This window comes from Aythya ferina (assembly GCF_964211825.1).
Source record: "Aythya ferina genome assembly, chromosome: 15".
Lineage (NCBI taxonomy): Eukaryota > Metazoa > Chordata > Aves > Anseriformes > Anatidae > Aythya > Aythya ferina.
Window position 1 is genome coordinate 13,218,589 of NC_140314.1, and position 26,686 is coordinate 13,245,274.

At 42.1% G+C, this 26,686-nt stretch overlaps 1 protein-coding gene across 9 annotated transcripts; it reads left to right on the forward strand.

Annotated features, from left to right (window-relative positions):
• The first annotated feature begins 284 nt into the window (after positions 1 to 284).
• LOC311445106 (TBC1 domain family member 24-like) lies at positions 285 to 26,488 on the forward strand. Of its 9 annotated transcripts, none has more exons than XM_084536831.1 (10): positions 349 to 372; positions 3,773 to 3,808; positions 9,996 to 10,228; positions 11,960 to 12,992; positions 14,884 to 14,901; positions 19,380 to 19,538; positions 20,497 to 20,560; positions 23,282 to 23,377; positions 23,795 to 24,029; positions 25,391 to 26,488. In XM_084536831.1, exons 4-10 carry the CDS (start codon positions 12,034 to 12,036, stop codon positions 25,543 to 25,545), a joined length of 1,686 nt encoding a protein of 561 aa, XP_084392957.1. In that variant the 5' UTR covers positions 349 to 372; positions 3,773 to 3,808; positions 9,996 to 10,228; positions 11,960 to 12,033; the 3' UTR covers positions 25,546 to 26,488. The 9 variants fall into 9 exon arrangements, with proteins under 9 accessions (XP_084392961.1, XP_084392962.1, XP_084392963.1 ...); XM_084536830.1 differs by lacking the exon at positions 349 to 372 and adding an exon at positions 539 to 654; XM_084536838.1 differs by lacking the exons at positions 349 to 372; positions 14,884 to 14,901 and adding an exon at positions 539 to 654 and having other exon boundaries at positions 11,960 to 12,441; positions 12,490 to 12,992.
• The last annotated feature ends 198 nt before the right edge of the window (positions 26,489 to 26,686 follow it).

Here is a 26,686-nt window from a genome sequence, read left to right on the forward strand (position 1 = left end):
AGCCTCCAATAACTTCTGCTTTTTGAGCTGTTCCCACAGCTCTGGGGGCTCCCCTTTGTGCCCAGCATTTTGTTGTCCCCTCTGGGCCTTCCTCGCGGCCCCTCGTGCCTCCCACCAGCTGGAGCCCTCTCGGGGAAGGGATTTGTTATCTGCTTGGCAAGAGCCTGCGTTGCACACCGGGTACGTTTACAACGCCGTATAAAAGATTAGAACTTTATTGGCCACTGAGGCGTGCCGAGTTAATAATCTTTAACGTGGTGGCTATTTATCCAGCCGCACACAGCACGAAGCCGCCGAGCCGAGCCCAACAAGCACCGCAGCCACCCTGCGGCTTAGCAACGAGCCGGTCCTGCCCCGGCCATCGCAGGCTCGGTAGGAAACCACCCGGCCCGGGGCCGAGCCCGAAGCGCCCCGCGAGGAGCCCCGGGGCCGCGCCCCCCTCAGGGCCGCCTCAGGGCGGTGCCGCCGCCTCGCGCCCCGCGCCCGGCACGTGCCCGCCTCACCGCCCGCCCGGCGGCGCGCATGCGCGCGCGCGCGGCCCCCGCGGCGGCGGCCGGCCTGTGCGCGTGCGCGCGGCGCCCCCCGCGGTGCTCGCGGCCGTGCAGGCTGGGGGCGCGTGCGCGGGGCCTGGCGGGAGCCGCGGCGCTGAGGGCGGTGAGGGCGGCCGGGGCGGAGGGGGGGGCCGCGTCCTGCCCGGTGCCAGCCCCGAGCACCGGCGGGTCCCGGGAGGGTCCGGGCGGGGGCCGGCGGTGCTCTGGGCGTGCTGAGGGCCGGGCGGGCCGGGCGGGTGGCAGCGCCAGTGCCCCGCTGTGCGGCGGAGCCCCCCGGGTGGGGGGTTGGGGGGCGGTGGGTGTGCGCCTGAGGGGTGCGGAGCCCTGGGGTCCCGCTGCTGGGTCTGGGTGTCCCCGGGGGCTGCCCCAGCAGTGACCTTCTCACCGCTTTATTTTCATGCTGCTCTTCAGCGAGGGGCTGCGTGTGTGCTGGGAGATGGCTGCGGGGATGCCGGGGCTGGCAGAGCCTTTCCCACTTGACCCCGAGCTCGAGGCCCCCTCCATAACCTGACCGGGTGCTGCTCAGCCCCCCCTGTGCCAGCACACGGGCACACAGCGGGGGCACAGCCTGCGGCCGCTGCTCCAGGCCCTGGCGGTGTCAGAGGCACCGGGAGGGCCGGGGGCCTGCGGGTGTGATGTGGGGAAAGGGGGGGCTCTGTACGGAAACACTGCCTCCAAGCTGGGCTTGTGTCCGGCTCTGTAGGGAAGCTGGGGCATCCGAAAGCTTGTGTGGCGTAACAACAAGCCAGGTAGGATTGTCAGAGTGTCCGGGAACACTCAGGGGATGAAAACAACACAGATCGCATCTCGGTGTCACCAGAAAAAAGAATTCCTTGTTAGAACCTCCTTCGTTACACAGCCACTAGTAGTTAGGTGGTGTTGCCATAGGCATCTATCTTACGATGGTTGCTTTGCAGAAGCAGCACTGAGAACTCGGTTCGAAGGGCTCCAGCCACGTTTTATATCAGCTCTTTGTTGCTTCCAAGCAATGCATTATACTTCTGTCCTTTGTAATTTGTAAAATAGCTGTGGATAATATTGCGCAATAGCTAGCTACTGACAGCCTTTGTACTGAATGGCTTTTCTTTCATTAATATTTGAAAAATTGCAGGTGTTTGTGTGGCTAGAGTTTGAACACTAGGGGAAGAGCCTTCTGCTTCTCTTTCTTGCTGTTAATAATTAAATGTTGCCAAGTAAAGTTTGTAACAAGCTATCTGTGGACTTTCCACATTCAAGTGCCTCTGCTCATCCTAACTCTCCTTCTATTGTAGCCCTTTGTTTCTCCCCTTGGTTTTGTTTCTTCATTCTGTTAATTTGAAACCTTGAAACAGCCTCCCCGGGCCTCTGATCAGCTGTGTCATTTGGGTTGTTAAAGTAACCTGAAAGAAGTTACACCTGCACTGAAATTTTTGTATCCAGAAATTCAAGGCAGGCAAGCGTTAAAGCAAACCAGTCCACGCTGCTTGTGTCTCTTGCTGCCTCCAACATCAAGGTTATTGCGATCTGATAATACTGCCCTGGCATTTGTTTAGGTTGTAAGGGCCTCTGCTTCAGTGCTGAAGCTGGATGGAGTTAATAACAGGCAAATTATTGGCAACAGACCGTAGATTTTGGTCCTTGGTGTTGTAGCTCTTTAAGTTGCATTCTGCTCTGCCCCTGAGGTTGGAGGGGCTGTTAGAGCTGCTTGTGTTAGGCTGTGTGGGTACGTGCTCTGAGGTAGGTGGGTATATGGTAACGCTTGGAGTAGGTGAGCTGTGATAGTGGCCTGAAAGAAGCATTGCTGGTCTCCACTTATGGCTTTGATTTGTGACTGAGAATCAAAGAGCTAAAATTTGTTTTGGAAGTCTGATGTGTTCATCTGGGGATGCCTTTATTTGCAGGTGTAAGTGGAATATTTGGATATGTTTGCATAGCACCTAGCTTGGGGACAAGGGCTTGCAGTGGAGTTCATTTAAGTAACGCTGGTCGTCAGCCATTTAGTTCCCTTGTACCTGACCAGGCAGTCACGCGACCTGTCTGATACAAAAATAGGCAGAGCTAATTGCGCTATATTAATGATTGACTTGCTTGGATTCTGTGTGTATGGGTGGGAGGGCGTGCTGGAGGCGTCCAGTTGTGGAATCAGCTGTTTCTCTGAACTAACAGATATAAGCGCTCTTATCTGCGTTGTTCATGCACTTAGGCTTCACCATATCTCATTTGTTCTCTTGTTTAAACTTCTTGGGTCAAAGGACAGCTACCTGAGCTTCCAAATGTTGCAAAAGGCCAGGCGTTGTTGATTCCCACTGTCTCAGAGAAGGAGTTTGGCAGCCTGGCTGTTTTATTGTGCTTGGTATGGACACGGCTCTGTTCTGTTACCAAACAGGTGTAACATCTGTGTGGCTACACCAGCGCTGGGTTATTTTGTTAGAGTTTTCCAGGAGAAAATGACTGAAGGAAGAAATAACTCACGTAAAAAGATGCTCTCACGACCAGATTTTGCAGTCATTAAAACTGCTTTATTTCGAAATCTGCTAGGCTGAATATAACGCATTTGAAAAGAAAACTAATGTTTATCAAATTAATTCCAACTTTCTTACCTAATAGGACAAGAGCCTGGTCTAGTGACCGCTATCAGCTTACTAAGCTGATTTGAACCTGTGCTGCACTACGTATCTCCAGAATATAGTTATTTTGTTTCAGAACTGGGGATCTTAAACCTAAGAAGATAAATACTGTAAGCTGTAGAGCTGGTGTTCTACACCTACCTATGCAGAAACTACTGATGTCCTATGAGGAGAGATGCTCTTCAGAGATTACAGGAAGGACACCAAATTCTGTGTTAAACAGGCAATTTCATAGATCAAAACACTGGGGAACACTGCGGGAGAGCTGGAGCAGAGGAGAACCAGCAATAAACCACAAAGGGAACATTGGCTAATAATATTTATTACAAAGGTGCCACAAGCAGTAATCCTGCTTGTGGTTTGAGAGACTGAAATGAATTGTTTATGCTGTAAGCACTTTAATAGTATGGTTAATTAGCTGCTGCTCTCTATTGTGAGGGTATTTGCCCCCTTGTTCTCCATACTACAAAGGCAAATATTGGAAGCCGTGCAGAAGTGCAGGCAGATTGCTTTTGTAGTTACAGAGGTCATCGGTGTACCTGATGCATGTGAGTGCTGCCCGTTGCATTCTTTTTAAATGGTCTAATTTTATTATTTTTTTCTCCTCATCAACAGAGCTGTCAGAAGATCTACATGAAGATAAGTTTTGCGGTAAGGATTAATAAAATTCCTTCAGTCTGGGGGAAGGAGGGGTTTACGGGTGCTGTTTGTCTTTTTTGTTTGTTTTTGCTATAATATCTCACTGTATAGAGGGAATGTTTGCTTTCTAATGTAATTCCCCAAGGGGACAAGATTCCTGCTTTACATCTCAGTATGCCTGTAAGCCCTCTCCTCCAGCTGAGAGACAAGCATCTGTGGATTCGTGCAGTGACATTTGGCAGAGCAGACATCAGATACTTCAAGTCCCTTTAAGTTTACTCAGGATAAGCGTGTGGATAAGGAACACCATCTACTGCAAGGCGACTCATCTGTCCTGTGCTCTGAGCCCTTAGCTGTCTTAATGGTCCTCTGACAAGGCTAGGCTTCCCAAAACTTTGCCCCTCTTGTAAAACCAGAGATTAGCGATCTACAATAATAGATTAAAAACTCAGCAACCAGTCTGTGATTATGAATGCCACTGATTTTTGATAAAATACGGTCGCAGTAGCTTGGGATTGTGCAGTGATTGCTTTTACAGTATAAAATGCTGTTTCTGTACCTTGGCTGCTTCAGGACAAGTGTTGATGCTACTCTTAGGATTTTCGTAGGGCATAACTTTTGAAAGACTACAGAAATGAGAGCAATATATTGCTTTATTTTAAGTTCCCTGGAATGTAGTTGTCGGCATTCTGCCTGAGATTAGATCCTCCTTTAATTCTAAAGTGTATTTAGAGCTGGTTTGGTGTTGGTGTCTAAGTTTTCTCTTGTGTGCAGGATAATCTACCTTTTGTTTCCAAAGAGGGGCAATCCATCACCAGGGTACTAGATTATTGAAGCTTTTATTTTGGGCAGTTTTGGGAAGAGGGAGAAGATACAGAGGTTTACTGAGCTGGGAGAGAATAGATTCTTTATAAATTGACAGCTTTAACTTTGTAATTTTCACAATGCTTATGTTACTGTAAATCAGATCGTTTTCCCAGAGGAAACCTCTATGCCTTTAGCACTTGCTGCAAAAGATAATAAAGTAGTCTGATACGATAAGGATTTCCTACTCCATTTTCAGCTGCCAGCTGAAATTGTGGGGCTGCAGAACTTACCCTGGAATTAACAAGTTCTGTTGATAGCTGCTGGTGTGCATGGCGTGCACCTCCCTGCTTGCTTACTACAAAGGCAAAGAAGACATGCAGCAATTTCTATAAACGCAGAGTAAGAGTTGTAGCATCACGGAATGGTTTGTGATGGAAGGGACAATCACAGAATCAAAATCATCTCATTCCAGTCTCCCTGCCGTGGGCAGGGACACCTACCACTAGACCAGGTTGCTAGAAGCTCTTTTAGTTTGAGTGTATAATCCAGTCCCTAGGCAGGTATAAAGGATCAAGTGCCTTGAATATTCACAGAGCTAATAAATCATGATCACTTTAAATCATGTCTTGCTATATGAGACTTCTTATTTTCACTGGGGAGATATTAACGGGGTAGTTACCGACATGGAAGATTACACAGCAGAGGAGGTAACTTGTAGGGACTTGTGTGTTCGATTAGCCCAGGGTTGGTTGCTCGTTCAGCTGCCCAGCATCTACCTTTGGTTTCCTTTAAGCACTCTGTGACTGCTGGACTAAAGCTTTGCATGCTCATATATTGCACTGGGAGATCTTAAATCAACTTAAACACATTCTGTCATTTAAATTGATAGAAAAGTTACATTCTTGTAAGTTTCCACACTGATATTTGTACTGCTTCCATTAAATTAGTTTTGTTTTGTTTTAAAGATAACAGGAGTTGGGTCATTGATCTATTACCTTGATAGACTTTAAATGCATACTTCATATTTTGAAACTTCTGGTTTCAAAGTAAACATTTTAAATGAGTGACACTTAATTTGTTGTATAAAATAGATTTGCTGCTTAAATTCAGTGTTTTGTTTTGTGTGTGTGTGGTTTTTTTTTAAATGGAAAATTCTCCCCTAGATGGTTCTCATGTCTGTAACGACATAGGCAGGACAGAAGCTCCTTGTCTATATGTTTGATAACATTTCCTATCCAGCACCCTCTTACAATGCTCTGTTCTTTACCATTTTGCCCCCTTTGTGGAACCATTAATCTTTTCTTCTGTTCCTTTTTTTTTCCACCAGATTTTTCTTTTCAGACCTTTGTGTTGTTTGTTTTAGGAGTGTTTGGGTTTTCTACCTCTGTGGTATCTTCTAATAAGTACAGCTCATGGAATCAACAGTGACTGAGTACTAGAAGTGCTCGTGTTGTCCCAGGACAGGAGATGGGAATGAGGGGTTGCTGTTTTCTGTTGAAATGTTTGTAGATATATGGCCTAGACATTCTCTTAAATATAAACTACTGTCATTTATTTATCAGACCAGAATAGATTGTCATGTTTCTGAACTTTTTATTGTAATAAAATACATGATTGATTAATCAGAGATAATTAAAAGTCCCTGTTTAAGAAGACAATGTTGCCTGTGTTTTCATTAATAAATGAAAGCACGAGATTCTCAGGCAAACCTTCAGTGACTGTGCTTCATCTGCAATGGTGATGTCCACAGATAAATCATTGAAATGCTTAAAATGATTTGCTCTGCAGCTCTTACCAGGGCTGTCAGACATTATCAGGTCTTCAGCAGTTTCTCAGGGAAGTCAGAAGTGAGTGCTCATTTTGTGTCAACAGGTTTCTAGCCTTTGTCCCTAAAGAGCATGAAAAACAATGGGGAGCAAATATCTCAGCCCCTATTGCAACTGATAAACTAGTGCTAGAGCATTATCCAGAAGCAGGAGCCCAGCTTATTCTGTGGACAGTGCCTAGGGCAATCCATAAAGAGATCGAACTGCATTTAACCTCATCAAAGCAATCCATTGAGCTCTTGTGTACTCCACTAAAGAGGATCGTCAATTCAGAATGCATCAGCATGTTCCAAACTGCTTTCCTACGCATGATGAGCTGGTTGTGTTTGGCTTGTTCTGGTGCTAAATGGAGTGCTTAATTTTTAGCTCTGATATCTTCCCAAATGGTTTGTGGAATGGGAAGGAATTGAAGCTGTAAATGTCACAGGAGATGGCACTGTGATGTCTGGTCTTGTTTCCAGATCCATGTAGCAGAGATGTCAAGGTATGCTGCTGTAAGCTTGGGCTCGGAGAAAACTGCAAGATGCACCAAAGTACTGGGGAAGAAAGAGTGCCTGTTGGTCAGCATTACTTTCTTGCTGCATTGCTTTATGCTTCTATCAGATTCGTTGGTATATAAAGCAAAACTCTCAGATGTGACTCAGTATTGCTCAAGGATGGGAAATCATCTACTTAGGATTTGGGGTTTAATTTCCTTAAACTGGAGTGAGGACTAATGGCTAGAAATTTCAAGGAAGAAGATTCATCTGTTCATGTGCCTTCTGCATGGGTCACTTTAATGAAAGAAAGTGGATTTGAGCCTTTTCTCTAGCAGCATCACTACAGCATAAACAGGAGACAATGCACTGCAGCTCCAGGAGGTTAGCAGTAATCTTTTGTTGTACAGCAAAAGAAAATACTTGCTTTCTGTTAGCACATTATAAAAACACGTGCCAAAATATCAGTTTTCAGTATCTAGCTGTTCTGTACAGTGCGTAGCAAAGAGCTGTATCAGAGGTGTTTGAAAAGTGATCCTCATTAAAATCAACAACTGTGCATGGGTAAGTTGAAAAATGTTATCAAAGTTTAGGTTTTGTGTTATACAGTAACTACACTGGGTGCATGTAAAGTATCCTAACAAGCTGTTAATCTGTTGTACAACTTTCAGAAGGCAAAATTGTAAGGCTATTTAAATAGGATAGGGATCAAGGTTTTCCTGATTATAATTTTTTAAGGAACTTTCCCGTGTTTATTAAAATCAATACCAAGTAGTTTAATCTCGGGTTTTAATCAAAGCTGGAATTTTTAAAATCAAGCATTTTAAAAAAGTTTAGAATATAAATATTTCACTAACGTGGATATATGCACTCTGGGTTTGGAAGAAATATTGGTACTCCACATTAGTTCTAGTTCAGGTATTTCAGTTTGCTGATTCTTGCATTTGGGAAAGAACCAAAAAATTGTTTATGCAAATTATGTATTTGATTATAATTGTTTGTTTTATTATACAAATCAAAAATTGATTATTTTAATGAGCTGGAAGTAGAATTGGTTAGTTTTCTGGCTGGAATATTGAAATACATCTTGCAAAACTTACTAGGTTGCTTTTGTAATGAAACTTATTAAAGTTGTCCCTAGCCATGTTAGCTTTAGCAGTATTGTGACCTTATATTCCCTTTGATGAAGGGAAGTCATAATTCAAATTGTTTGTTTTCTGACTGATGCGTTTTTAGCTATTTTCATAGATTTTTTTTTTTTTTCAAAGGCAGTATCAGACTTTTGACTGCCACAATTTGCTTCATTGCTCTATAAAATTCAGTGCAGTTTTCAGACATCTTCTGAAAGTAGCTTACACAACAGTGGGAAGAATTAAGGGGTGGAATGGAAAAATGTGGCTGGACTGGCAAGCTTATTTCTTAAAAATGTAGTCATTGTCTTGAAATCGTGCCAGTTCTAGTTCAATGGTCACTGCCTGGTTTTGAATTATAATGATTATTTGCTTCAGAGTTTTAAACTTAACCTCGGAAAATCTTCTGTCTGTACTGCAGCCATTTTTGGTGTATTTTCAATATGCTTTTTTCTACTTCTCACTTGTTTTTAATTTGCAGTTAACTGAAGAGCGAGAAGCTCCATAATACACCAATAGATCCAACAATCTCAAACTCGTGTGGTGGTTGCTGCTAAAAAAGGGTGGTGTTCTGTTCTGTGCTAATTCTTACTGTTTTGTAGAAGTCAGTCAAATTAGAAAGGAGAATGGGGACATCTCCTTAAAGGAGGTGTATGGAACTGTCAAGCTTTGCCATTGATATGAGTAATGGAATTGGCTTTGCTAATTTTTAAAACCCTATTACAATTTTGTCTTAAGATGTACTTGAAAGCATTCCAGTTCTCAGCAGTTGAGGCGCTGTTATCTAGAGATCCAGGCAGAGGATGCTGCTGCAACGTGGTGCTAACTTTCCTAAAGTTACTTTACCAAGAGGAAAGGAGTAGTGTTGTAATAAGGAGATATAAATGAGTCTCAGTACCTGCGAGAAGTGGGTGGGACACAGCCCCTGACCAGCTTGCTCTTTGCTACTGGAAATGGGACAGCTTTTGCCTGCTTTTACCGTTAACTCAGAGTTAAACTTTGCTCTTTATGTGGTTGCCAGAAGAGAAAACTTGTACAGAGGGATGGATGGAGGAAGGTTCGGAAGGAGTGGGAGGAGGAAATGACAAAGGCAGGCTAGAAGTTTTCTGAAATTTCTTGGGCTCTTCTCCTTTGGCAAGTAAATACTCCCAGTTCGAGGCCTGCTGGCTTGCAGTAGCTTTTGGCACAGTGTCGGGAGCTATGCACCATTACGCTGAAGCACACTAATTCTGTTGGTTTTGCAAGCAGTTAAGATCTGGTCATGCTTTAGCAGCCTCGACAATGCCTGTTTGCTTTTCCTGTCTTTTTTTTTCTTGCAGCTGTCTTTTTTTTTTCTTGCAGCATTTCGAGCTCTGAGAAGCACAAGCAGCCTGACCTGCTTGCACAGCTGGAAGACTTCTCTCAGCCAGTGTGCTCCAAAGTTCTGTCAGATTTCCATCCCCTAGCCACTGACTTCAGTGAGCTTGCTGAGGAGCATGCACTCACTAAATCAGTTAGTTTCTGGAGAAACTTCCAGAGGGAAAGATGACATGCAAGCTTTAAGCATGCCTGTGACTCTGAATGGTAGAAAATAGCTATGAATTCATATGAATATATGATATGAAGTGTGTGAATGATAGAAAAAAAAAAAGAGTAAGGAGAGAGAAGAAAATTTATAGGGAAAAGGACAGAAAAGTTGTAACTCTGAATATCTTGTAAGTTCTCTCATGAGATGGACATTTCAATTAACCCTCCCTAATGTAGACGTAAGTGGTTCCCAAAAAGTGATGGCAGAAAGGGGAAGCTGTTTCATAGTGGAGACTCCAGCAAGTACAGGATCGTAATGGTTTCTGTGCTGAAGTGACCATGAATTGTATGGTTCAACTTCCTGTACTTTGCTCCCTCCTGAATAGAAATATAATTTTTCTCCACAAGGGTATTGTAGAATTTCAATTAAAGGTAAGTCTCCTGTGTTTCCCAGGTGGAGAATGACAGAAGAATGTTAACTTAACAGAGCTACGTCGACCCTGCAGTGGGCTGCTATCCCACCGTTACTCCTTTGCTGATCCCAAAGACGTGCTCACAAGGAAGCACTGTTCCTACACACATTAATACAGCCTGCTTTCAGGTCTGAAGTGGGGACAACATGCTGCCTCCTTTAATTACAGTCTGAGCATTAACTTCATATGTGGAAGAACACAACAAAAAGAAAAGGTGAGCATTTCTTTATTGTTCTTACGTTCTACAGTGTAATAGATGATTCCCCAAAAAAAATGTTTTTATAAAATCTGAAAAAATATTTGGAGGGAAGGAGCCATCCAAAAGGCTTCCCTGTGTTGCTGACAACCTTATTAAAGAGAAATTAAATTTTGGAGTTTCAGCGCGTGGTTCCAAAAAGAAAAAAATCTTAATTCATTTTTAGCCACAATTTAAAACTATCTAGATTAAATGTATGGCTGTCCAAGCTAATACTCATTGTATGTTCTGAACTTGAACCAAAATGTTTGTTTTATCCTCCTGTAGTGAAGTAGGAAGGATGAGTCATCTGTCTTGATGGTGTGTCTGCCGTGAGTTTCAAATCCTTTTAATGCACTTGCTATAAAAAAGCCCGTGGTCTGTGCTAGTAAATGTTGAGTTCTATGCATCGTCCAGTCTGTTGATACAGGAATGACTAAAGGTTTTCTGGAAGCATTTCAGTAACTGTTGTTGTTGCTTTGACCTTTGCACAGAATGCCATAATTGTACAAATCAGTTTCACAGCCCTGTTGCATTTTATAGGGCCCAGCTGCCTTTGCAGAGCCTGCAGCATCAGTGGGGGTGTGCTCCCTAGCTTTAACCCGGCACTGAGGGCGCATTGACAGAGATGTTCCTGTAGTGGACTAACTTGTTGCCTGCTGTCACTGGTGTGTTTCAGTGGAAAACTAGAAGGGGAGATGCAGTGAATTAAAGCTAATTCACGGATGGGCATTAGTGGATGCTGTCTGCTGGGACACCGGTGTGCTTTGAAGCTGGAGTCAGCTGGTAGATCATGTTAACATGTGGTTTGAGGAACCAGAGGCTAGAACCTGATCTTTCAGTTCTCACTGCTCTTATTATAGTCTGGTGTGTTTTTAAAATGGTCTAATGTTGGTGATAGCAGGCCCTCTAGAGGGTGATTTGATCATAGAAAGGGATGCAAAATCAGAACCAGAAGTCCAGTGCAGTGCTCACAAGGATTAAGAATCACTTTCATGAAGCTGTTTTAAGCTGCTGTGAGCCTGTACTGCCATCAGAAAGGGTGGTTCTGCTTTGTCACCTTTGCACTGGCACTAACGTTGACCTAGGTGACCCTACAGCTGCACGTCTTGCTTACCAAATGCAAAGGAAGAATTGTACATCAACAAACCAGTCTCTGTGACTGTGTGACCACATGAGAGCCAGTACCAGCATAAAGGAGCAACTAGGAGCACATGGTTGTGTCTAGCAGGAGGTCAGCGTCTTTTTACTGGCCGCACAGTCTTGGAACAGTTTACGCTGCTTGCGAAACTGCACAATTTTAGTATAAATAACAGTTGCTTCCCCAGAGAGTTAGGAACAGAGACTGCAAACTGGACAAGCTGTGGATATTTCTGAGTGGGATGTTTCTCTCTGTAAGTAAGAATTTAATTTAAAGCTTAGTTAGGAAGTTTAGTTAGGAAGTTGAGTTAGGAAGTCTACTTCATGTGCAGATGGGCTCAGAATCAGTCTGTGGGCTGGCCATTGATAACAACTTTGACATGAGTTACTGACAAGTACGTAATGAGAATGGAAGTGACGTTTGGCTTAAAAATAAAAAATGCTTATATACTTTTTGCTTTAGAGAACAGCTTTGGCAGTGCGAGAACAAGTTGCATGTATATATGTGTGTTCCTAAAGAAAATGGGAGATCGTCTGTTACTCAAACTTTTTTTTTTTTACTTCTTTCAGGAAAATCTGCAAGACATTTAATGATGAAATAGTCTCAGTTCTCATGATTTTTCTCATATGCTTCTCCTCAAGCCATGGATGAATACAGCTGCTTTGTGGATTGGGACAAAATGGATGTTACTGTCCAGAGCCAGGACGCAAAGGACCTAACCTGCACGGAGTTCCAGGAACTCAAGCAGCTGGCCCGACAAGGCTACTGGGCCAAGAACCATTCTCTGAGAGCCAAAGTGTACCACAAGCTAATTAGCAACATCCCGTGCCGCACAGTGACCCCGGACGCAAATGTTTACCGCGACATTGTTGTGAAGATTGTCGGAAAACGTAACAGTAACTCCCTGCCACTACCAGAGTTTGTTGACGACAGCCTCGTCCCTACGTACTGCTTGAATGCTGAAGGCATTGGGGCAGTCAGGAAGATTATTTTGTGCATTGCAAACCAGTTCCCAGACATATCGTTTTGCCCAGCGCTGCCGTCTGTGATAGCTTTGCTCCTTCACTACAGCAAGGATGAGGCAGAGTGTTTTGAACAGGTTTGCCGCATCCTTGCTTGCAACGACCCTTCTAAGCGGCTCATCGATCAGACGTTCCTAGCCTTTGAATCCTCGTGCATGACTTTCGGGGACCTGGTTAACAAGTACTGTCAGGCAGCACACAAGCTGATGGTGGCAGTGTCTGAGGACGTGTTAGAGGTATACTCTGACTGGCAGCGGTGGCTCTTCGGAGAGCTGCCCATGGTATACATTGCTCGGGTCTTCGATGTGTTTCTGGTGGAGGGCTACAAAGTTCTCTATCGTGTTGCGCTGGCTATTCTGAAATTCTTTCACAAAGTCAGAGCTGGGCAGCCCATGGAGTCTGACAGCGTACAGCAGGATATTCGGGCTTTTGTGAGAGACATCGCGAAGTCAGTGTCTCCAGAGAGGCTTCTGGAAAAAGCCTTTGCTATCCGCCTTTTCTCACGGAAGGAGATCCAGCTGCTGCAGATGGCCAACGAGAAGGCTTTGCAGCAGAAGGGCATCACAGTCAAACAGAAAAGGTAGGGGTCTCCCCACAGGTAGTCCGAGTGATCTCCACAAACCTGACAGCCCAAACAGTCCGCTAGTCTTGCGTGCCTGGTGGAGGAGGAGAAGAGCTCTGCTGGTGCATGCTGATACCTCTGCTGACTTTTTCCTGTGGGAACTTAGAAAAAGTTATCAGCCCAAAAATTAAGCATTGCTGGGACTGAACTGAGAAGTGTGATGGATTCATAATTACCTTTTATGGGTATATGTTGATTGCAAATATTGCAAATTTGACTTCTGAAATTTGTGATACTCACAGGCTGATTTTAAAACAAAAGACATTTTATTAAAGCTGGAAAAACACTGGTAACTTACTGGGAAGAAAAGTACCCAAACAAATATAAAGGTTCTTAAGATGAGATTTTTAGTATAGAACATGAATTTTGTGCCGTCCGGTACTGTGAACTCAGGTGCTTCTTTACTGCAAGTAGGCAAACACTGTCTGAGATGGGAATGTTTTCCTCACCTAGGGAGTTTATTTTATAATAGGGGAGAAATAACTAAGTCTTATTTGCAGTTTACTTTTAAAAGTAGTTTGACTGCAAACCTCCTGAAAATCAAGGGCATAGTAAACATAGGTAGGAGATAACTAATTCTGTGACAGGTACACATGCTATTTGAAATTAATTATTCTCAAAGAACAATGAAAAAGGAAAGTGAGGATACCAATCCAGATGATGATTGCATTATCTCTTTTTCAGAAACAAGAGGAGGAAAAGCCTGCTGGGAGCAATAGACCAATGAAATCTTGGTCCATTACAATAGGTAGCCTTAAATAAAAGCTTAGTGAAGAGACCTCTGCATGTGTATATCTTACAGCCAGTTATGTTGCTGAGTAAGTCACAGTAATTGCAAATGGGTATGTTCCATGGTACTGAAATAGCCTTACCCAATTCTAGCCTACAAGGTAACTTACACATTAGCTGAATTTACATGTACATTGTATGCAGAAAGTTATCTCCATGAACCTTGCAGACTTTTCCGAGGGTTTGTTTTTAGATTTACAATTTGGTTTACACCTGGCTTGTGCTTTACCTTGCTTTTCTCTTGGAAGAGACTGTTCTGCCAGTCTGAAATGAGCCAAGGCGCTGAGCCACTGGAAGGTCACGTTGGGTAGAATTCCAATCATTGCATTCAGGACTTGCAACAAGCAGTACGAACTCCTGCAGTTTGTGTATATTACCTTTCATTCGTGTACTGAGGTTCAGAAGATCTGTAATATCCTTTCTGAATATACTAGTATATTCTTCAGCAACAGAGTGAGAGTTAAACAGAAGATCCAGCTACACTGAATGTTGTAGAGGCATTCTCACTCAGAACAGTGGTGCCTTCAAAGCAAAATGTAGTAAATTTATACCCAAGTAAGTCCAGTAAGAATTACCTCAGCAGGCAGAGTTGCTAATTAAAAACTTTTATCATCTTTACTTTTTCAAACATACTTCTTATTCTCCATTATCTGGGTACTGCTGTGAACTAGGCTCTATTTGGATCCTGGTGTACACAGATGCAGTTGCTGGAGAAGAGCTTTTCTCCACTGCTCAATAAGATGAAAGTTTTCTTGTCTGGATAGATGTGTTTGGCCTGTGCAAGTAGTTAATGAATTATTTTACAGTCAAATAACTGAGCAGGCAGCAAAAGGGGAAAAAATAAAAGGTGGAAGATAGAAAATATTTTAACCTAACCTGTCATTTTTTTTTCCTTTTGCTTGGTGATTCAAATCAAACTGTGCTTTGTTTCTTTCCAGGCTCCTTACATTCACTTTGCCATGGATGTAGAAAATCACTGATCTGTTCTATCTTTTTTTGTCTTTCCTTTTACGTTCTTCTTCTGTCAATTGCATACCCACTGCACCCCTCCTGTTTGCAGTGTGGCATCTCCAAAAAGGTAGGCTCAAACACTCAAATCTTTGCACTTTGCTCGCTTCTTCTGTCTTTGATTGGCTGCTAATTTTTTTTTCTAATCTTGTCACTATTGCTAATGCTGGGGCAAGAGAAGCAAGGCAGCAATTACAGCATCAGATTGCTGCATAACATCTACTGAATACACTCTTGCGAAGTTAGTTCAAAGCACCTGCAGAGTTCTAAGATCGGAGTGTGGGGGAGGAATGGATACAGCTGGTCAACACAGCATTTTTGTACAGCAGTACAAGTCTGTATTTTTCAGGACAGAGAAGCTTGATGTTAATGATGGGATTTAAGTTATCTCTACACTGGAAGAAAAATTGGGTATTTTGTTAGTTTTGTTTAAAAAAAAAAAAAAAAAGGCAACATCCTCAGAGTTATAAGGTACTGTTCCATGTCCAAGCCTGGTATGTGCTGTTGCAGTTCACGTAAGGCATGCTCAATTATTTCCTACTTTGCAAGCTTTCCGCAACTAATTGGAAAGATGTTGGACGGAACCCAATTTGGCACGCTCCTACAAGTGACTTGCCTCAATTTATACTACACTGTATTTATTTTTCTGTGGGTAGCTTTTTGAAAGAGGCAAGATGACTTTTTGCTTGTGGGTCAAGAAGGTCAGAGTTACTCAGCCATACAGCATTAGTGCTTAACTCAGTCATTCATCAAGTCTTGGCCTGGAAAGCATTTCTTAAAGAACAAAAACTAGTGGATTGTAAATATCCGATAAGCAGAGAACGAATAGAGGCTGCCCTGTGATTAGTACCACAGATGTGTGGGTCTCAATTAATGCTTTTGAGACAATTTTTTTGGCCTTGTTGCAGGTGCCATGGGTTAACTTTAGTGAGAGATGCACACTAACATTTGTACTAATTTCTAAAAGCCAATTGGAATTAATTTCCTCATGTTTTCATGTCTGAAAGAACACCTTAAGAGGAAACTTGTCCAAGTGTGTTTCATATCATATACAGTGGGTTGAGGATTTTGTCTCTGAAAAATCATCTGTTTTTTAATTCTAGCCAAGGAAATCTTCAAAGTTCATATATAATTTTACCTTAGTTACAGGATTCTGGAAACAGCAGAAAGCCTCGATTTCTGCCAGGAAGCACGGAGTTTGGATCTGAGGGGACTGATGTAGGTGCAGGGTGTCTGTTAACACCGGTCTCAACAGAGGATTATGTTTCAGTCTTACACACCTGCAGCAGACATTTTTGCCTGAGAAGCATATCGCTTACAACACGTTCATGTCCTAACAGAAATTATGGTGGCTTTTAAAGGTTATGCAGACCCAGTAAGATTTGACCCAAAACAAAGTAGAGCAGGGAGAAATAATTTGGTGACTCACAGTTTGGCGTGTGATATTTGTAAGTTATCTTGGAAAACACACGAGACGTGGCTGCTGTGACAGCTGCTACCACACAAAGGCAACACTGGCTTTATCTTCAGGAGCTCTGAAGTCTCGGAGGCGCTTTGTGTTAATGATATAGCTGCAAAAATAACGTTCCTTCTAAAGCTGCAAATCAGCTGGTTTATTAAACACTTAAATTTTGTTAATTTCTAATCCTTTACTTTCCTTCATGATAATAAAAACTGAACTGTCTTTCTAATGCCAGCAATTAATAGAAAGTTGCCATGCAGATCCCAATAAGTTAATGTGAAGGATTGAGGAAAATACTGATGAGGGGTAATACCTCAATGGGTGATGCACATCTCAGTGCAGTGCCAGGCCAAATTCAGTGTTCTCTCAGGCAGTGGCGTTTTTGTTTTGTCTTGTTTTTGCTGGATAATCCTGAAAGGCCTGTGGTGGTGGTGAAGGCTAAACCTGATCTTCAGCAGCTGGTACAGACCAGAGCCTCTTTTTACTTAGCCAACTTGAAAATCAGCTACCCTCTGAAGTGATGGTTCTCAGCATTGTTAACGAAATGCTGCCAAAGAATGAGAGAACAAACACAGGCTAGTTGCTTGTATCTCCAGTTGCAATTTGCTGAAAAGCATCAAAAAAATGAAGCAGCGCAGGATTTGGTTTTGAGGGGACCGATGGAGCTGAGGGCTGTGTACTGGCACTGGTGTCAACACAGGATAGGGTGTCCAGTCTAGGCACCTACAACTGTGATTTGACTGGGCAATAAGTCATTGTATTTCAAGTACTTAGGTAAAGCAATACTCTAGGTTCCACTCATAGAACGGTGACATGAAATAGAAAACGATTTATGGTGACAGTCAGGAGCCAGCCTGGAGTACTTTCAAATGGCCAGGTGACTGTTCAGTGCTTTTTAGCAAACCAGAAGGATCTGTTTGTAACGGAGATATTCCACCTACGTGGAAAAGCTGTAGGAAGACACGGGGTACTGACGTTGATGTGCTGCTATGCATACTGCTGAAACACAGGGTTGGAGGGGGGTGTGGGCAGGAAAGTCCTCACCTCACTGGCTCATGGCAGCCAGGAGAAGGAGCAGAGGTGAAAGGCAGGCACGCTGCAGTTGAGAGCCTTTTAGGAACCAGCACTTAGGTTTGTTGCCCAAATAGATCTATGTAAGTGTGAAAAATGTACTGGCTAAGCACAGGAATAATTACGAGGGTTGTTATTTGATGTTCAGTAAGTTTGTTTAAAACTTTGTATACTTGTTACTAAGTCTTAGCCTGTTTATAATCATTATTTTTTCCTCCAGAAATGCATTGTAATAAACTAATTAACAGCCCTGCATGTTTTTTAATTCCTTGAATGTGGGAAAAATCTTAATTTCTGATGAACTAAAACCAAGGCTTTGTTTCTCAGATCTGTTCATAGTGCCACCAGTCTTTAGCTGCAGACCAGACAGGACCAGGAGGGCTGAGACCAAAAGTAAGGTTCTGAAGATGTGGGTTCAAGTCTTGAGCTGAGACCTAAAGTATTACTCTGAAGGTGTGGGTTCAGGTCTCTGCTCAGACCTTGCAGCAGACCAGTTGATCTCTCCTGTGCCTCAGTTTGCTTTGTTTAAAAGCATAAATAATATCCCAGTCACAGTGATATACTCTAAGTTTTAAAACCCACTAGTACTCGTAGGCTGTTTAAGTAGGCATCCATACAAGTGTCTGACTAACTAAACAGTGCAGGGCAAGAATGCAAGTAGTGACTTAGTTCATGTTGTTAAAGGAAATGCGAGGCTTTTAAATGACCTAAGAAGTCATCTCATGAGAAATGTTGGTGCTAAGGCAACTATGCTAAATTTCCATAAGCATTTCCCAATTTCTCCTGGCAAGCACTGCTTTAAAGTACAGTGAAAATGCTGATTTCTTGGTACTACAAAGGAAAAAAAATATATAATTAAAATATATATGCGTGTGTAATTTTGGGAGCAGCTAAGATATCCAGATATGTGCAGATATGCAGAATTGAGGTCCTCTTTATGTTCCACAAAGAGAGAAAAGAAATGCAGAACTGTCAAAAAAAAAAAAAAAAAAAAAAAGGAAAATACTTGCAACTCTTCCACAGACTGAACCCTTGCAAACTAAAACTTATTTCAACTAATTGCTCTTCAATAACTTAATATCTTGCATGAGTTTATATGTCACTTCTAACATGTACTTGACCATCACACTTGCATTTTAAAAGACTTTAACATCAGTCGCGGATGCAGTAACACTTGTTTAATCCCCAGGCTCTGAGTTTGTGTGCTTATTTAATCTAAGAAATGAAGGCTGGTTGAGATGTTACTCTTTTTATTACCTTAAAGTGTTTAAAGGCTAAGAATCAGTTTTCATAATTGTATCAGGCCTCTTGGAGAGGAAGCGGGGAGGTTGATTTCTGGTGTGAGCTGCTGGCATTCCCTTACTTTGTGTGTTCAGATTCCATCTGCAACCATGAGGCTAGGAGCTTCTTCACTTCTTAATGAAGTAGAAGTCATTCGTAATGAAATGTTTCTAATTGGTGGAACTTCAATCCAAGCCAAATACTTGAAGCTTTTACAAAGTTGTTTACCATGATAATATTGATTTCTCTAAGATTTCTGAGGGTCTTAGGAATTCCCTGATTCCACAATACAGGCAGCACCTTAGAGGGGGAAAAAAAAGTGCTACCTGTTTATTTCAGACCCTGACTATAGGGATTTTGGTGCTAGTATTTAAGTGTAGAGATGAATTAAATAGCAAAAGTAATTTGTTCATAATTTAAGGTCATGGTCAAGCTAGCGGGCTCACCGTCATGTCCTTTATATATACAGATGCAGGCAACAACAGCCACGCGGAAGTATTGCTCAAAATATTCCAATAAAACCAGATCACTAGGTCTCAAGGATTGTTAAGCTGCTGTAGTTTATGTTCTTCACGATGTCATGGCCTTCTGGTCCCATGGGCTGGAGCTTTGGACAGTGGCATACCTGCTAGGGTCGTTAGGTGTTCAGCTCTTTGCTTCTTGCCATCAAGTAATCAAAGACTGTTGGTTTTATTAAATTATTGTTTCTCAATGTTTTATATTGTGTTTCTCAGACAGAATGTGCACTTGGCAGTCCATGCTGAGAACTTCAAGTCTGAAATCGTCAGCGTGAAGGAGATGCGAGATATCTGGTCATGGATCCCAGAGCGCTTTGCACTTTGCCAGCCCCTCTTGCTCTTCACCACCTTGGAACATGGCTGTAGTCTGAGCAGGTAATTATAACTTTCCCCACTCCTCTCTACTGTAGAGCAAAAAAGAGAAACCAATGAACTGTTCACTGGATTGACGTACAAGCCACGTCTTGTCAGAACTTGATCTAAAAAGTAGTATGTGATGGAATGTAAATGTAGCAAATTCCTGTTGGCTTCAGCATTTGACCAGGATATTTCGTTTGCCAGAATGTGGAGAGTCATTTTAAGCTGTCAGCAACCAACTGGAAAAATCAAACACATCAGTTAAGAATATACTGCTCTGAGACTGGTTCATTCCCTACTGGTTATAAATTGTTTAACTTTTTTGATGGATCTGTTTGAATATGCTTGTCCAGAGGGAAATAAAAGAATTGGAAACTGGAGGTTCCTCTACAGTTTCCATTTAATCTGTTTGTTCTAATTAAAGAGAGATAAAATAGACATAAGTTCTGTTCACAATTGACACTCAAGACTATGATCATAGAGCTCTTAATCATGACATCTCAAATTGAGATACCAAGGTGGGGCACTGACATAGCGCTGTGTGTCCATGAGGAAAAGTAAAAGCAAGCAAAGAGAATGCATCAAAATTATTTGCTATGAAAACAGAAGGCTCCTGTATTACAACCATCAGTCCTCAGAACACAACTTCCTTTCTTTTTTTCTTTCTGTTGCCTAATGTAAAATAGAATAAAATGCTGCTGTTGCGATAGGTAGCCAGGTAGTCATTCTGCAGAGGCATGAACAGCTCTACAGAGAGCTAGGTAGAGGAGAAAGACCTGCTTGATAATGTTTGCATTCAACTGTTATTTGCAATGGACTGTGGAAAGCATCTGAAGGAATATGCATAGGCTTCAGCTATCTCTCTTTGCCAGGCTATCAGTTGAAGGAGGAGGTGGTGTGTATTGTTAAAGTGGAAATGAACTGCAGTTGATAATGGTAGTTGAGCGCTTATTTTTTTTTGTGCTCTGCACTTCAGGTTCTATTCTCACAGCGAGGGACATGAACCAACTCTTCTTCTCATCAAGACCACAGCAAAGGAGGTGAGTGAGGTAAAACACAACTGATGAAATTAGGTTTTAGTCAATTGTGCAAGGTTATTGCAACACAGAACAGTTTATAATGAAATGGAGAGGCAAAGGACGTGGAATTGCTTTTTGTTTGTTCATTTTTAAACGGTGCATGCTTTAATTTTTACCACTTCCTGGTTATGGGACTATAAATTCTTGGTTAAGTCTTGCACCCTAGGTCTCAGTCAGTTATTCTAAGTAATGCGGGATGAGGTACTACAATAACTCACTGAGATCTCAGACAGACTCAGTTACAGAATCTGAAGGAGTGGCTGCAGAGGTGTGTTCAACTCATGGTTCATATGGGATATATTCATTTTCTTCAGGATATGAGGAGAGAAAGTAGCAGAATTTAAATGCTATGAATAATACCAGACTAAGATGATCAGAGGGCTGGAACACCTCTTCTGTGAAGAAAGGCTGAGAGAGCCAGGGATGCTCAGCCTGGAGAAGAGAAGGTTTCAGGGGGACCTCGTTGCGGCCTTTCAATATTTAAAGGGCTCTTATAAAGAGGATGGAGAAGGACTCTTTACTTGGGTATATAATGATAGGACAAGGGGGAATGCTCTTAAACTGAAAGAGGACAGATTTAGACAAAATGTTAGGAGAAAGTTCTTCACTGCTAGGGCAGTGAGGCACTGAACAGGTTGCCCAGAGCAGCTGCGGATGCCCCATCCCTGGAGGTGTTCGAGACCAGGCTGGATGGGGCCTTGGCCAAACTGATCTGGTGGGTGGCATCCCTGCCATGGCAGGGGGTTGGAGTTAGGTGATCTTTAAGGTCCCAGCCATTCTACATAATCACAGAATGGCCGAGGTGGGAAGGGACCTCCAGTCCAACACCCCTGCCGAGCGGGATCACATCCAGGCAGGTTTTGAATATCTCTAGAGAAGGAGCCTGCACAGCCTCTCTGGGCAACCTGTCCCAGCACTCTGTCACCTTCCCAGTACAGAAGTGCCCCCTCATATTCAGCTGGAACCTCCTGTGCCCATTGCCCATTTGTGCCCAATTCGTGCCCATTGCCTCTCGTCCTCTTGCTGGGCACAACTGAAAAGAGACCAGCTCCATCCTCTTGACACCCTCCCCTCAGATATTTATACATATTGATGAGGTTTCCCCTCAGTCTTCTCTTCTGGGCTAAACAGGCCCAGTTTTCTCAGCCACTCCTCTGAGCTTTGTGTAGCTGCAAACTTGCTGAAAACATGATGTGAAAACAAAAGCATTAGCTTTATCTCAAGCTTTAAAAAAATAAGTAAAAAAAAAAATATGCATAAAACAAGAAAGCTTCACAGAACCTCAGTGATCACACTCAAGTACCCTGTGTAATGAATGTCTGTTCTCTGATCTACCATGCTAGACTTCTGAATGTTCTGTGTATAATGTCAAGCTATTCATACAGTATGGAGGATTATATTTCTGCTTGTGTTCCTGCAGGATAACTACCCATTAAAAATCTCCTGTTCTACTCTTTTTCACATCTACCTAATGCTACAGGTTGTTTTGTAGTTCTGTATACTGTTTCTGGCAGTGCCAGACTTACTGACGTGCCGATGGCTTATATGATCCCCATTATATCTAAAGGGAAGAAGGAATGTACATAAGGTGTTATTTTGCTTCTCGTCTTGGAGTATGTACAAAGCCTAGCTTTAAGTGATGCTGTTCTCATAGTACAGTTAGTTTCTTACTCCTAAAAAAAAAAAAAAAGTGCACACAGTTCAAACAAAAAAAGGAGAGAAGTGGCAGGTCTTTTGGTTGGTGGGGATTTTTTTTTGCATGTTTGCTTCTGCCAAGGGACACATTCTTTTTATTACAATCTTTGCATTTTGGAAAGAGGAAAACTAGTCTTCTGATTTTGCTAGCTCTCATGCATTCCATTATAGCAGATCAAACGGCATTCTAGGCTTTTTGTTTACTTCATGCATGTGCTTTTATCTCTATAACAGAATTATTTTTCAATACTTTTGTCGTAGGAGTTGTGTTTGTGATGCTGGTGGAAGGTAAACAGTAAGTGTACCTTGAAATGATTCTGTTTAACTGTAGTTCTGAAAACATGCAGTATTGCTTTCATCTCATTCTTAGAGATTCATTGCTTGGTGTGCCTCCACGTAGCAGTGATGCTTGTTGCTGGTAGTGAGAAATTCTTCCAGTGTGAACAAGGGAGTCCGCAGAACTCAGCCACATAGGGCTGTTTTTCTTTATCAGAAGCTAGCAAACTCCATGCTGTTCAAATAGGCTAGTTTAGAATTGACCTAACTAGGCTGATTTTAACCTGCAGTTTGAAATAGAGAGAGAGCCCAAGACTACTATTTGCCAGCAAAAAGAATTCAGCCAGAGTTACTCATACTGTAACTTGTGGTGATACTGTTGCTTTGGGTGCCAAAATGAAGCAGAAATCAGGATTTACAAATCTGGAGTGATTTGTGTTTTGGTAGCTGGGATTATGTTAGAACACTTTTCCTTTAAGGCCCATGAGATATAAAAATAATTCATGAAACACTTGGTATTTGAAGGGTACTCTGTAGATTAAAGCGTTTTAAATCTCTATATAAGTACTTGTGCTGTCTTAATCCACTGTTCTAGAAAGTTTTAAAATTAAACTAAATAGAACCTTCAGTTCTGGACTCTGAAATGTTGGTGTCGATTGGTTTAACAAGCTTCTTCAATGGAAAACCTCCTGCCCTTGCTCTTTGCACTAGGTCTGCGGTGCTTACCTGTCAACTGATTGGAGCGAGCGGAGACGAGGTGGGAACAAGCTGAGTTTCTTTGGAACTGGGGAGTGCTTTGTATTTAGGGTGAGTAAAATGTTGTTGCTACACAGCAGCATGGCAAAACACTGTACTGGTATAAGTAACTCGTGCTTTCCTTCCAGCTGAAGAGGCTGGATTATATGCCCTGCTAGTTTCTAAGTCGACTGAGCTCTTAATGTTGAGTGGAGAAAGTTTTACTTCTTGGCTTTGTGGTAAGACATTTATTTCCCCACGCACAGAGTATTTTCTAACAAGATATATTAAGGTAACACGGGAACCACTGCATCATTTCTTCAATCACTTAAAAAGCAAAGGTATAAAGAAAAATGACATCTGACCTAAAATACAGTTTGGTCCGATCAGGTAGACTCTAAGGGGCTTGAATGTTGTTTTCTCTGCAGAGCTTTCAGCATTGTGAATGTTCATTAATTTAAAGTTTTGCTTTTCTCCTCACCTAAACAGCTGCAACCAGAAGTAGAGCGCTATGAGTGGGTAATCATAAAACACCCAGAACTGGCCACAAGTGGTTCTGAACCAGAAAATCACGTCTCACCAGCTTCCAGCACCCTGTCATCCCGTAGCCTTCCATCAGACCCATCAGATCGCCTTTCTCCTTTCTTATCAGCTCGGCACTTCAACTTGCCTTCCAAAACAGCCTCCATGTTCATGGCTGGCAGCAGTGAATGCATCATTATAGGTAAGTCAGTATGAAAACTCGAGCATATATCCGACCAGTTCTTCCTGTCAGGTTTAGATAAGAGTGTCACCTATGTTTACCACATACACATTTCAGTATTGCTGCAGTTAGAGAGAAGTGGCCAAAGCCTGATGTTGTTACCCAACCAAACTTTCCATGGGAAAACTTAAACGCTGTGCATTTTAGAATAAGATCTTTGACAGTAAGTCATAGTTTTAAACACAGCCATACCTTCATCCTGCCTAGTGATGAGAAATAGTTCTTGAAGAGGATCTTAGTTTATGCTGAGGCTTTTGAATCACAAGGTGAAGTATAAAACATGTTCATTCTTCTGGAACTTTATTGGATCTGTGATGCTGTTGACTTTGGCAAAAGCCTGCTTAGTAAGGTTGTCACCTAAGGGAGTGTACAAGCAACAGGTACAGCTGTAGTTTTTCTTTTCATAAAGAGCTTCACTTGGCACTTGTTGAGAGAGCAACTAGTCCACTGATTTCATCTGTACCATCAAATGTCTGCCAATTTCCCACTTAGCAACACGTGCTGTAATCAACCACAAGTTGGGCTGCTTAAGTATCAGCTAGGCTAGTGAGAACTTGAGTAATTTGTAACTGAATTGGAAATCACTTATATTGATGTGTCACAGATAATTGAGAGATCTTTACTGTTCACTATAGGTAGTAATAAGAGAAATACAAGCTTGGGCAGTAGATACATAAAAATGAACAACTCCAGGTGTAGGCAAGGCTTTCAACCCTTTTGATTCTTCAGATGGTTTCTGTAATGATTCTTATATGGTTGCCCTATAAGCAGTAGGGAAATCCTTCTTTTTGTTTTCCTAACACATTTCTGTTTAAATCTGTTTCACTTTACTGCATCTCTGACTATAAGCTCTGTGAATATTGACATAGATCCACGGATAATCAAAATCCTGTTCACTTTGATGTGTTTTCTAATGATTAAGAATTCCAAGCCAATGCTGTTGCCTATGGATCTTGTTCTCCTCCCAGCTTTGTTTTTGATTGCTAAGTTTCTGCAATTTTCCTTCACTGAGAGAAAATATGCAGTTGATAGCTTTCACGATTCTCCAGCAATGAAAAACAAGCCTTAAAGGCAGGCAGTTGAGTCAGTATTCTTGTTCTTACTGAATTGCATGAATTAAAAAAAAAAACAAAATAAAAAAAAAAAAACACTATTCTGATATTGTCATTTAAAAGCTATGCATTTGATCATAGCTGTTATACCTGAAAATTGCAAGTAAATCCCATTTAAAGCTTCCAATACTTAAGTCGTTTTCTTGTATAGCAGTTTCACATCCTAAGAAAGGTAAAGACAGCTTTAAATTCGTCCTTGTCTCTTCACAGGAGGTGGTGATGGCCAGGCTCTTTATCTGGATGCAGACCTGAACCATGGAAGAACCAGCCACTGCAATACTTTCAATAATCAACCATTGTGTTCTGAAAGCTTCCAGATCTCTGTCTTGGAGGTGTGGGGCTTCAGGGATACCATGAATGGCTGACATGACTATCATTATTCAGACAGTTTTTTGGTTGTCTTAGGATTTCCAGGGCAAATTCTAATGCAGGAACCTAGTTAGACCATAATTACCTGTGGGCACAGTGTTCCTTAATAATTACTAAGCAGTGCACTTGAATGCAGGGCTTAGTTGTTTACTTTTATTTAAGGCAGGTTAAAGTGAAGTGATGTTCCTGATTAACTCCTTAGCTCATTACCTCTAGATACCAGATCTGGCTGGATTCAGGTGTTGATATTAGGTAAAAATGAAAATGGAATGATTTCAAACCATCCTAAATGTATACAAGTCAATATCGCAGGACAATTTTGCTGTTCAATGCAATTCCTCGGAGACACTGAGCTGCCTGAGGTGTACTGTAGAGCTGTGTGCCACTGGAAAAACTATCTGGCTTGAGTCAGTAATATCAAACGTCCTTTCACAGGAATATTGGAGACCTCAGATTTGACAAAAGGCATAAAAAAGTTCATAAAGGTGTGACAAAAGTTCATAAAATCATTGCCCTGCTGTAAACAGACATTGTGCAGACAAATCATGAGCTATTATCAGTACCATTTCATGAGAAAGTTATGAAAGTCCTTAATTCTCAAAGGAACTGTGATTGCTAGTTACCTTCCTCCTTGTACCTGAGCCCTTGATACATTCCAGCTGCATCTGTTTGAGGAGGCTGCCTCTGAAGAAGGCACCCAGACAGGACAATCATATCTCAGAGGCTGGATTCTTGTTTACATTTCTATTCCATATCAGTATAATAATTTCAGTCTGACTTGCGTTTAAGGCAGCTGAAAGCCTGAGATTATGTGCAGTGCTTAGACACTTCTATTTCTTTGTCTTTTGTGAAAGCTGAAATGAAGCTTTAAATCTGAGAATAATTGTGCTGATATCACTAAATGTTTGGGGAATTAAACATTGGCTTGCAGAAGGTTAATGCACTCTCCTGACGTTAAATGGAGGAATGTGGGAGGGGAATCTTCTATGTAACACTGTTCTGGGAGTGAACGAGTTTCCCAGGAGAACTCTAGGTGACACTGTTTTGCCATATCATGAGTCTTCCCTGTGATGAGATTCTGAACAAGGTAATGTTCTTTTGCCATCTGTGCTTGGGTCAAGGGTGGTTGATGCAAAG

Coding starts and splice junctions, on each gene's coding strand:
- LOC311445106 (XM_084536831.1), top strand. CDS start 12,034: ATGGATGAATACAGCTGCTTTGTGGATTGGGACAAAATGGATGTTACT. Junction 20,561..23,281: donor TCAAGACCACAGCAAAGGAG/GTGAGTGAGGTA, acceptor TCTTTGCACTAG/GTCTGCGGTGCTTACCTGTC. Junction 24,030..25,390: donor CAGTGAATGCATCATTATAG/GTAAGTCAGTAT, acceptor GTCTCTTCACAG/GAGGTGGTGATGGCCAGGCT.